The sequence below is a fragment of the Cynoglossus semilaevis genome, chromosome 1, assembly GCF_000523025.1.
Source record: "Cynoglossus semilaevis isolate Cse_v1.0 chromosome 1, Cse_v1.0, whole genome shotgun sequence".
Taxonomy (NCBI): domain Eukaryota; kingdom Metazoa; phylum Chordata; class Actinopteri; order Pleuronectiformes; family Cynoglossidae; genus Cynoglossus; species Cynoglossus semilaevis.
The window spans coordinates 4,366,131-4,378,432 of record NC_024307.1 but is presented as its reverse complement, the minus strand read 5'-3'; the positions used below and the strand labels follow the sequence as shown (position 1 = coordinate 4,378,432).

The 12,302-nt window shown below is 39.1% G+C and overlaps 2 protein-coding genes across 2 annotated transcripts in view; one reads left to right on the top strand and one right to left on the bottom strand.

Annotated features, from left to right (window-relative positions):
* The window catches only part of ppp1r14d (protein phosphatase 1 regulatory inhibitor subunit 14D), a 12,090-nt gene extending 3,430 nt beyond the window's left edge, over nucleotides 1-8,660 (top strand). The window contains exons 2-4 of the mRNA XM_008324837.3: nucleotides 7,684-7,764; nucleotides 8,112-8,144; nucleotides 8,253-8,660. Coding sequence (XP_008323059.1) covers nucleotides 7,684-7,764; nucleotides 8,112-8,144; nucleotides 8,253-8,321 — 183 coding nt within the window. The 3' untranslated portion in view covers nucleotides 8,322-8,660. The remainder of the gene's footprint in view (nucleotides 1-7,683; nucleotides 7,765-8,111; nucleotides 8,145-8,252) is intronic.
* zfyve19 (zinc finger, FYVE domain containing 19) overlaps nucleotides 1-12,302 on the bottom strand; it is a 23,772-nt gene that overhangs the window by 6,503 nt on the left and 4,967 nt on the right. The window contains exon 11 of the mRNA XM_008325181.3: nucleotides 9,983-11,103. Within this exon, the coding sequence (XP_008323403.1) occupies nucleotides 11,025-11,103 (79 nt within the window). The 3' untranslated portion in view covers nucleotides 9,983-11,024. The remainder of the gene's footprint in view (nucleotides 1-9,982; nucleotides 11,104-12,302) is intronic.

Sequence of the window (12,302 nt, the reverse complement as noted above, 5' to 3'; positions counted from 1 at the left end):
AGTAAAACTGAAGTACATTTTTTTACTGTGGTCCCAGTACCAAATGACCTACGGACCAGCACCGGTCCCCAGACTGGAGGTTGGAGACCCCTGGTTTAGAGAGAGTCAAATTGACAGTAGAATAACATCTGTATTTAGGCGTTTTCGTTTGATATATTGTCTCTCAGCTAGTTTCGGTTTAAAAACGTCTCCAGAACTGAGGGCGTGGGAATTTTAATATTTAACACAAGGCTCCTTTTTTATGAGTTTACAGCTGCAGGCCTGTTTCCTCGTGGTAATACATGGTAATATGCTCGTGAGGTGGAGGGTGGCATTAACAACATCCACTGAAACCAGGACATGCAGATGACAAAAGCCGTCTGTTTGCTCTTTTCAGTCGGTCCCAGAAACACAGGATCGCTTCATACGTCCTGACGTGTCAGTGTTTAGTACAGACTACGTGACATAGTAAAATAACCGATGACGCCACAGATAAACGATAGACATTTGCTGACGTCCACTAACCACAGAGCGAGACAGTCAGTGCTCTAAAGGCTTTGTGGGTAATTATGTAGTCTACTGGGCAGAGTAGATATGAGCCGTCAACAATATTAATTTATAGCTCATATCAGAAGTCTTCAGTGGAAATTAAGTTCGTTTTAATTCTAATCTTGCCGTCTGGTGGGGTGGAGAGGTAATGCACAGCAATTTTGAACTTTTTTGAGGAAAATTTGAGGAAAATTGAAGTACATGGTTTTACCACAGGAGACAACAAATATAAGTAGACTGAACTGCATTGGGGTAACAGTAACGGTTTTTTTCACAGTTTTTGTGACCTCTGCGGGGTCCTATGTTCTTTGTATTGTAGACCTAAACAAATAGAAATAATTTTTTGTCTCTATTTTGATGATATATTACCTGTTTAACACAGTTTTTTTAAATACAGCTTTTAAACAGTGTTAAATTACATCATTTGAACATATTGACCATATTATTTCTTTTTTTTATAAAATTTTCTCAGGAAGAGTAATAACACACACATTCAAATTCAACCAAATTGTCTTGTTCTCAGTCAAACATTATCCCTCTGCTCCTCTGGCTGTCATTATTTGCATTTATTTGCAAACACTTCCTTCTAAACGTCTGACTTTTTCTCCTCACAGCTGCCACTGTCTGTCTGTTTGTTTGTTTTTACTGCCCCGTGTATTGGAACAGTATAAAATACTTCGAAAACCATTACTTTCTTTAATTAGGGATCAACATTAAAGCACTTTCCAGCTCTGGCTTTAATTGATGTTTAACATTAAGTAAAAATGATATATTTCTACACAGTTTATGGAAGTAATAATAGTATTATCTTTGTATTTAAACGCATCATTGTTTGATATTAATGTCTTACTTGTCCATTTGGAGTACACAGAGACATGTGTGTTTCGCAGCAGCTTGGGTCGAATTAGGCACGACTTGTCTATGAGTCTGTGGCCTGAGCAATAAATTTTGCATAGGCTCAGGGCAACTATACTCTGTCGATTCTGAGTCTTCCGCATGGAAGCGTTTACCATCGGTCCCCTGTGTCACCACCTGAATTATTTAGCCACAGCTCCAGTTCACACAGGAGCAGCCCTGGCCAGGAGTGGCTGTCTGATCACAGAAACTTCACACCTTTTAAGAAATGCTAACCTGGTTCAAGCTGATGAGCAAATCTTACACACTGGGAACTATATACAAAGTCTGTTGTCTTTAGCCTCTGGTCTCTTTAACCTTCATTAAAGTAAATTTGAAAATGGTAAATCATTTAAGGACATGAAACCTGGATAAACAAATGTATAAGTCAGAGCTCACATTCAGAACTCCCTGTATCTGTATCGTACTACAATCATATCAAACATACTACTATCAAAATACAATAAGAGATTTGGTTCAATAATCTATTGGTTATCTCGTGGTAGAATCACAAAAAGATAATGACAATAAAAATGGATGAAAATAAAGGTTTTGCAATCATTAGGATTACTGGGATAACTGGAGGTTTGAGTGTCAAGATCTGGTACCAAAGGAGCATCCACCATTGGTTGGTTCCTTGCTAGCCAGATTGACAGTACTTATGTATATTATGTATAATATTATGTATGATATTTGTCTTTCTTTAAAATTATTTATAGCATTAAAAGACAGCTCAGGATTTAGATTCAGGGAAGTCTCTATACTTTCATGAAGGCCAAGGTTAGAAACATCTGCTGAATGTGCTTCGTCGTTTGAACACTATCTGGTAATGCCAAAGAAACCATTAGACATTTTGCGATGGCTTAAACTACTGATTACGTTTCTGTTACAGTTGAAACTCTTCTGTTACAGTCAAAAATGTTACATAGACAGTATATATATATATTTTTATGATATTATTTATATGTGGTTCCATAGTGTAACGGTTAGCTCCAGAGGAACCACGTACTTAGTGGTGCCCCCTGTGTGTGCTGCAAAGACTCACACCGTGAATTACCCCATTGTGGACTGAATAAAAGAACAAAATCCAGAGGAACAACGTACTTAGTGGTGCCCCCTGTGTGCGCTGCAAAGACTCACACTGTGAATTTCTCCATTGTGGACTGAATAAAAGAACAAAAAAAAAAAATTAGACTCACAGAACAATTTTTTAAGTTAAGCCTGGACTCACAGATAACCATTTTTTGACGTTTCTCTGACAGGAAATAGGAAGTATCTGACAAACTGAACACAACACTGGCTGTGTCGGAAATCACTCACTCACTCCCTGCTCCCTATAGGATATTATATACATACATATTATAAATAGGATATTATACATAACTCACTATATACGTAGTGGACTCAACAGTTACATGCAAAACAGTTCCAGACACTATTTCTGTGGATTACCTTGTTACTATTTCACAATTAAAATGGACAGACAGACAGTGCTCCTCTCTCCTCTATGTCGTTACAACTACAATGCATGATGGGATATGTTGCTTGGGTAGTGTACATCAAATATACACTAAATTTTGCGCTGCATTGTGGGATACACTGAGTGGACTTTATAGTGGTATAACTTCACTCACTAAACATTCGGAGACCACTACAAAATGGAGCGCCCCCTACATGGTGCACCACGTAGGGTGTAGGGGGGGGCAGTTTTGGACACAGCCATGGGCAACTTTTCAAAACAGCCATTATTCCTGGGCGCAGTTTCCATTTCACCGTTCCAAACAAATGCATCTGTGCTGTGTTTGTGATGGAAATGTTTTGAGATCATTGGAAATTCGGTGATTGTTTGTTATTACAACGCAGTTTCCGAACCAAGAAAATAAAAAACATCCATGAACGGCCATGGAATCTCTTTATTCTTAGTTAAGTTCTGGATTCTCAGTGCTTTGCAAAGGTCGATCAATGCCCTGAGGTCTTGCTTATGCCGAGGGTCAATGTGTCAATAAAATCCGTGGGCGATAAACACCAGGGGGAGTGAATATCAATACTTAGTTTAATAATTTCACAGCAGTCATTGCACTGGTTTAGTGAGTGATCAATACCATTAATCTAAGGGCAAACGTAGTAAACTTTATGTTGCCAGCATAAAAAAAAAAAATCAATTCTCTGTTATAAACAAATCCTATGAATAAAACATGCGGACGGTGTTAAAGTTAATTTAAATCATGGTGGTTTTGTCATGTAATGTCAAAGTTCTCGCAGAAAACACACAAGTAGGATGAGACTTAAAATAGCAGTGAGCGTCCGAAAAAAAAGAAAAGAAAACCTGCTTCTTCTGAACCTCCGCCTGAAACAGAGACCCTCTGAGAACCACTTCCATATTCATGAATTCCAATATTAGTGCCAACAATCATTTCAGCACTACAGTCTGCTGCTTTTAACTCCAGATCGTCCTGCTGAGACATTTGTGCCCACTGGCCTCATTAAAATGCTCTTTTCCTCCGACAATGAAAGTAACTCTCAACGAGCTGCACACACTTTGAACCACTAAAAAGTAAGTGAAGTGAAAATGTCTCATTGAAATTCAGTGATGTTCTGCACGGAGGCCACAGACGGGAAACTAGCTTTTTATACAGAACGCCTGTGGAACTTTGCTGACTATGTACAGAAACTAAAGTTTTACACACACACAAAACAAACAAGTTGACTTCATTAGCCCTTTAAGAATTGACTTATTTCTGTTCACACAGTCTGGTTCGAAACCTTAGAACTGAAGTTATGAAATTTTTTTATTTTCCAGATACAGCTTCGAGTTTTCCAAGTTATGAGTTAGTCTTTGAACTGAAGTTATGAAAAAGGTTTATTTTCTAGATACAGTGCGGCTTCGAGTTTTCCAAGTTATGAGTTAGCAACTTTTGCAAGATTTTCCTCTAATACGGGGAAACATCGAGTTACGAAAGTTCAACCCAGCTCCATTTTTCCCCTTGACACTGTCGCACTCACTGTCCCTCGCTGGGTCATTTTACCCATTTTTTTTTAACAATAATATAAAATGTTTTCTTAATTATTATTATTTTATATTATCAATATATTTGTTTATATCTATGTTTTTTGCTGTTCATATGGGTAAATTAATAGTATATTTCTGTGGTGGCTGTAACGAATCTAATTGGTTTTTAATTATTTTTAATGGGAAATCTAATTGGCTTTTATGAAATCGAGATACGAGTGGATCGACGTACGACTGCTGTTGTGGAACGGATTAAACTCCTATCTCGAAGCCCGACTGTACACTCTGTGTAAGGGGATTAGTGTTTATGCCGACACAAAAACAAAGGAACTTAGTTTAGGAATGATAAACACAGCAGGAAATGGTTTTCCAAACTCATCAGGCGTTCAAGTATCAGGAACTGACAATGTTTTATCGAGGACTTCATGCATCCTCGCGGTACAAAACAGATCTGTCGGAGAAACACAAGATTTCAAACACTTCAGGGAAAAAAGGTAAATCAATAAGAACTCTTTAGAAAGATCCATAAATAACAAGACACAAAGTGTCAAAGACAGCAGACCAGGGAGACCACCGCAGGAACAGACTATAAATGTAGACCAAGGACAACGTCACTGCTGGTAAAGAGTTGGGGAAAAGGCCACAAAACTAAAGCTGTGTCTGGAGAAGAACGAGAGGGAGATTTCTACATCTGCCCCCGTTGCTCCAACAAAAATCTGGACAAATTACATGTTACATTTATTGAACTAACACCTAATAACACTAAGTTAAAAAAAATAAAAATAACAGTGCAGTTGTGCTATCATCACTGGCTCCACCTGTCACATCTTAGTTCCCCACGCCCCATACTTTGAGAACTTATTGATGTACTATATATACAGTATATACATATATGTATATATAGATATGTGTGTATATATACAGTTTATACATGTACACACAAATATTATATATAACAGTGTTAAAATGTTTCTGTATGAAGCACAAGAAATACATAAACAAAAACTTTTTTTTTTATTTCTCCAATTTAATAATGTTGCTGCTGCTACAACTGTCTTATAGGGGATGGCAAACCACCGCGACATAAACAGTGACTCGATACTTACGACTTAATTTTCTACAACGTTTTCTAATTTTCAACACTGTTAGGCACATCTGATGTCTGCTGCCATCCAGTGGAGAAAGATTGACATCATTCTTATCCATACCTTGTACTAGCGTTTGGCAGGCTGGATTAGAAACGCCAATGGACTGTATCTGGGCCACGGGCCATAGTTTGCCCAAGTCTGGTCTAGCTTCTAAACTGCACTAAAGTACATTGTAATACTTTCTTTCACCCTAATTATGGCAATCATAATCATCATAATCATGGTTAATCTGTAGAAACCTTGTGATGAATAACATTAAAATTGACATTTTATTCTATTTTAAACCCATTAGTAGCACGGCAAGAATGTGCAAAACCGAAACATAGCCCTACCCACATCTCATTGCGAGACATGTGACACGACTATAGTGACATTAAAGAAGTACGACGTCTTTGTCTTATAGGGGACGACCATTTTGTCCCATGTTTCACATGGACAGGAAATGCAGAAGCAAACAAAAAAAAACCCAATTTGACATTCAGCAAAAATCACTCAAAAGTCCTTAACTCACCCCTGAGTCGGACTCAGCACATTATTGCTGCTAAAGCAGAACCCACACAGCACAGAAATGTACAGCTGTGATTGAAGAAAAAAAAACTGATTAAAACAAAGAGGCCTTTATGTGTCCTACAGGCTCCAGCAGAATCACATGGGCCTCCAGACCGGCCGTATGTATCAGTTAGAGAAGGCACAGGGGACGCTGAAGGTGGGCCCGGCTCATTCAGCCACTCAGCACTTCCACATTGATTAGTTCTCTCCTCATCCAGAACACAGTGTGCGCAGCATCCTCACCAGCCATGAAAACTCCCCGACCGGAAAATATTCTTCTTCAAACGCGGCCCCCGCTTGTCAACTATGAGCGTACTTCTGCTGACCCCACATGTCTTCGTGTTCACGATCCCTTTAGTGAGCTCTGCACATTCCCTCTGAAAACGTAGTTGATAGGTGTGGACGAGAGCGAGTGACATGAACTGATTACTTTGCTATATTGGCCTTTTTTTTTTTTATTACCGGGGACTCTGTGTCCTTTTGAAAAACAACAGTACCACAAGGTTCCAGTTGTATCTGTGTATCTCAGGTTCACAGTGAGGTACACGTGAGCCGTGACTAAAATATTCCCTGGGTGTTTTTATAGTAAATATGTTTTTCAGAAACAGTGTCTGAGCTTCAGATTAAATGCCAGCAGAGTTCAACAGCCGTGAGTTCTGATTGGGTCATACAGCAGGTATGGCTCCCTTGTGCGCTCATGCGTCATTGATCCTTAGCTTTGTTTGTGTGCACAGCACGTCATTAATCACCAATCACACCACCGTCATGAATAATCATCCTGGAATAAAACTGTATTCATCTTCTGTGCATCAGACTCTCTACTGCTCCCTTCAGGGCACTAATAGCATCCAATTCTGCATTTAAGTTTACCCATCATGCCTCTGAATCACACCCCCACAAATTGAAATACTATTGAGATCCTGATAACATGTATATTTTTATCTGTACAAGGCACTGTATGAGTTGCTGCCACCTAGTGACTGGAGGCTTGTTATCATTCAAGCATTACAGCCGTGGTACACTTATATTCAGGATGCCATGTTCCATTAGAAGCCCCTCACCACGCCTCCCCCCCGGGGGGCCCGCCCCCCCCATTTAAAAAGGTTACACCAAGTACCTCCATGTACTTCTTCCTGGCAGCTCAGCCTCTAACATTCAAAACCATTGTCTTCCTGTTCCTTATCATGGCTTGCACCACCATCACATCTTCCTCTGCCACTCCAGACTTTCACATAGAGTACCACAGACCTCTTTCCGTCTTGGAAACACTTCATTAGGATTGATCTTGAGCGACAAATCCTGATGAGACGTTCATCCAACTTTTACTGTTTAATCCTGGTCAGAGGAGATGATCTGGCCAGGGATCATACACCATGTAAGATGGACTAGCCTATCGCAGTGCCACATATAAAACCAACAATCATCCACACTCACGTTCGCAACATGGTCAATTAAAGAGAGAAATGAAACCAGCGATCTTCTTGGTACAAGGCAAACCAGTCTTATCCCATATTTAGTTTTTTTTTTTTAATTTTCTTCCCATTGCTCCCACAGGAGGAGGAGATTCCAGAGTTAGAGATTGACATAGATGAACTTCTGGAGCTGACAGATGAGGGCCAGAGAACACGGCTGCAGGTAAAAATAAATAAATAAATAATACCTTTAAGACATTTTCCATTTAAAAAAGAAAAATACAAAATTCATATTTATTATTAATATATATATATATATATATATATATTAATAATAAATATGAATTTTGTATTTTTCTTTTTTAAATGGAAAATGTCTTAAAGGTTCATGCAGAAGTAGGTGAACTTTTCAAGCGCGTTTCCCTCATAGACACAGTAACAGGATACACACTAAGCGTTTGCTAAAACATCAAGTACTTGACCTTTGCTGAAAATCAATGTGGCCGTGTTTGCAGTAAAAACAAAGGAATGACCAGCATTATTAAGAGTCTGTTTGTTTTCCTCTGTTAGGAGCTTTTACAGGAATGCGGGAAGCCAAAAGAGGTGAGGACCAAAGAAAACATCCAGTTACCTTACAACACTCTACCGAGGTAAATACGATTTAAATAGTCAACAACAAATGTCGTTCAACAGCGACTGTTCTCCCCGCAGGAATTTATCAACGGGCTGCTCTACAGGATAAAGGGTCTACGTAAAATGTCAGGTCCCTTGAAGAAATAATCTGACGTCAGATCAAGATGAGGCAACGTGGAGCCTCTCACCTCCCTGTCTCCTAGATGTCTAACTGTTTGGACGCACGTGTGGTCCACATGTCCGGTTGGAGTCTCCTCCTGCCTCACAATCACCCCAGAGCAGTGGGTTGTGAAAGATTTTTTTTAAATAATTATTTATTTTCATTTATGGACTGCAATTTTCGTTTTGTTTCCCCATAAACAAACTGTTCAGGCGGTGAGTGTTTTTTGTGTAAGCACATTTTCAGTTGCCTATTTATGTACATAAATATTTTTTTGTTCCGTAAATAACAGTGTTGTACGTCAAAATAAAATGGAACATTTTCAAGACAAGACTCGTGGTGAATTCTCTAAAAAGGGATTCCTTTGAATTTCTAAAGCAGAGCGGATTGAGAAACCAGCAACAGGTACAGGCAGCACAGATGATTCATTCCTCTGAGTACAGATAAATATTGACGTACCCATAACACCCGGCTGTTTATAAACGTTTGAAATGCAAGATGATTGGAACCGCATTTTTATTTATCATTGCTCAAAAACACAGTCTCGCTTCACCCCCATTGACAGTCAGAAATTAACCAATGGCACAAATGGTGGTAAACACGGCAAGAAAAAAAACCCACGGTTCTGGTTTTTCCCCTTCAGTGATGGAGACAAAGGAGACTCGACATGTCACGTACAGGGGTAAACACAGCAAAATCAGCAACAGGAAGGTCCATTAGCTATGCATCCATTATCCACATCCATTTCCTGTCTGTGGTTTGTCTGTGTGTATGACAAGGCCGGAACAGACAAACACTGTAACGGCCTTCATACGATCCTTAATGGAGCCATCCCCCAGAGGAGAGCGTAATTAGGACTTCTCCTCAGTTTGTGAGACAGTAATGCACAGTGATGAAACTGCACTCTGGCTGTCTTTCTGACACACACACACACACACACACACACACACAGAGGGTCTTGAGTTGACGGCTCCATTATAGTAATTTGTTCAACCCCCATTTTTACTTGTGCCGCTCCGACATGAAGGCCATCCATTTCATGACGTCAGCGCTAGAGCCTTTTTCTCAAATCTTTTACTCGATCACAAACACTAGAGTGCTACGACGTGTCTCGTCTTCCTTCAAAACTCAAACTCCAAGATTTGCATATCATTTATATATTTATATTATGCAGGTCCAAAGTTTGTTTTAGGTTATTAGTTATTTGTATATTAATATATTGTATATTGCATTATTTGCCATACTTTAATCATTTAAAAATATGCCATTTTAAGCTATATGTTGAGCCATAATCTTTTGTTAAATTAACATTTAACTGCACACGGCTGTATCATTTGGATCATATTTTCTATTTGTGCTTATTTTTTCATTTGAAAACCTTCAGTATCATTTCTCGTTATTTAAGTGTAATAATTCTGTAAAATGAAACAAATATTAACTATGAGATAACAGCTATTTACAAAATGTTCAACAGGAAAGATAGCTCACTAGTTAACTAGCACGCTACCACTGCACAAAAATACTGACGGGTTAAAAAATGAAACATTTCGAAAATATAATAAAAATGTTCATACCTCACATCTACATTAAAGTTCAACGGGTGTTGTTAAAACCTTTGAGACAAAAAATATTTCATTAAGACACTTACCTTACAATAATTTGTGAATCCCCTGTAGTTTAGCAAAGCTATGCTAATCCTGCTAAACTAATTTCGCTCCTGTTCGTTTTTCTGTTGCTCTACCAGCGTCTTTGAACTCTTCAGGTTGTATGACTGCCACCTACTGGATATATTTAAGATGACCACCTAAAGTGTCTCAGTCAATTAAAACATAAAAGACAGAAACAGGTGGGGGCTAACAACAAGACTCAGGGGGTTCATTTTATATGACGATAGTGTTCATTTTCAGACACTTCTTGGATTTTTTTTTCTTTCTCTACTGATAAATTTAGATATACACATACGAATAGCAGTGGCAACAAACTTGAGTCACAGTCAGACGCAGTGTTAATGAAAGGAGACTGCAGTGGATGACAGAAGATAAACACATCCATCAGTGAACCCTTTACTCCGACTCCTACACACCACAGGTCTGACACTGAATATCCTACCAAGACTCACGCTGTATTTATCCTCTACTCAAACAAAATTAAAAGCTTACAACTGCAAAGGTATTCTGAGGTGAATCTTTATTGCCTTCAGGAAGTAGGACAAGAAAAAAAAAACCCCATCTCAAATTAAACGGTTTACTGTGCCTTTGCTGTTTCAGAAGCTGCAGTTTGTCCTAAAATAGAAACTGTTGAAGCCTCTATCCTCGACTCTATTTTTACACGTACACACAAAAGAAATGCGCGTTAATTCTATTATTAATTATTATTGATTGTACATTTTATGTCTTCATTTTTTAAGCTCCATGTTGTTTCTCCACTCGGGTCAGGGGTTTGCAGTCACGTGACCAAATGGCGGTCTTCCTGTCACAGACATAATTACAGCAGCTGTGCAAAGATCCAATATGATAAGTTAGAGGTTAATGAGTCGTCCTGGATCACTGTGGATAAAAAAAAAAAAGAAGCGCTGTTTGGATCTTTGGAGATTTCGTTTTTACCAATGAAGGGTCGCGTAAGGTTAAGTACAACTCTATGGATAATGACTGCGTAGTGTGTGATAAAGCAAACGTGAACAACACTGTTTATCATGTCTTCCTCTTCTTCTTTGGTGCTGTGTAATTTGTAGTGCGATGCTCCTTCCTGTCATATTTATCATGGCCTTCCCTGGGGAGATAAATGGATGCGGATTGATAATTTATCACATTAAATACTTTATGTCCAAGCTGCTAGACAATATGGCTGCACCCCGTCGACCAGATTATCTGGGTCACAGTACACATTGATCACAGGCGTCTCTCTCTCTCTCTCTCTCTCAGACAGCCAGGGTTGTCGCGCAGCCTTTTCTGTACGTGTGAAAGTACCTGAAGCAGCGGTTGCAGTAAAGGTCGCCGTCGCAGGTGTAGCAGCGGAGCGCGGCGTCTTGGTTACAGATGCAGCACCACGGGAGTTCGTCCTCGTCACTGTCCGACGCCTGATTTGACACAGCAGTCGCCGGAATCCTGCTCTTGGCTGCTGGAGCCGAGTTCTTAAAAACACATCGACATCAAATAAATAAAAAAATAAATGCTGAGACAAGTTCGTGGTTGGTTTCGCTCTGTGACGTCTGCGGATCGGTACCAGTTTCTTGGAGTTCTTTGCTGCGTTCCTTGGTGCTTCTACGGGGATGTTGTAGCCACTGGCCTCATCCAGGGTACTTTCTTCAGACAGCTAGGAAAAAAAGAAAAGAAAAAAAGGGAAATGTTTCTAACATGTCTGACACTGTAATTACATTTAGTGATATACTGTGTTCCCTCTCTATATTGCGGTTCTCCTTTCGCTCCCTCAGTACATACAGATTTTTTTTATTCCAAACTCACGAGTTTCACTATATTGTGATATTTTGCGGCCATTTTTTATTTTTTTATTTCCAATATTTGATTTATTTTATAACCGGCATATAAATGTGTGGGAAAGGGTAATATAGTCTAGGGTTGGTAACAGTGTGGGGGAGGTTCGTGAAGGGTAAATATATATGTAAATAATATAGAGACTATCTCGACCTTTTTTCGGATTTTCCCTTTTCGTGGTTGGTCTTGGAACGCAACTTCCACGACAGGAGAGGGATCAGTGTAACCCAAATTCACAAATTCATTTGCATTATTTTACATTAAATTAGAATGAAGACAATCCTCCCAGGAAACATAACATGGGAAAAGGGAGAGAAATATACACACAGTCACTACTATATTGAGCTTATGTTAACGTTACCAAGTGGAGCAGAAATAACTTCAATATCAAGGATGAAACCAAATCAGATCACACACTGAGCAAGCATTTTGGCAACGGAGGGACGAATAAAACTGCCTTTTAACAGAAAAAAAAAA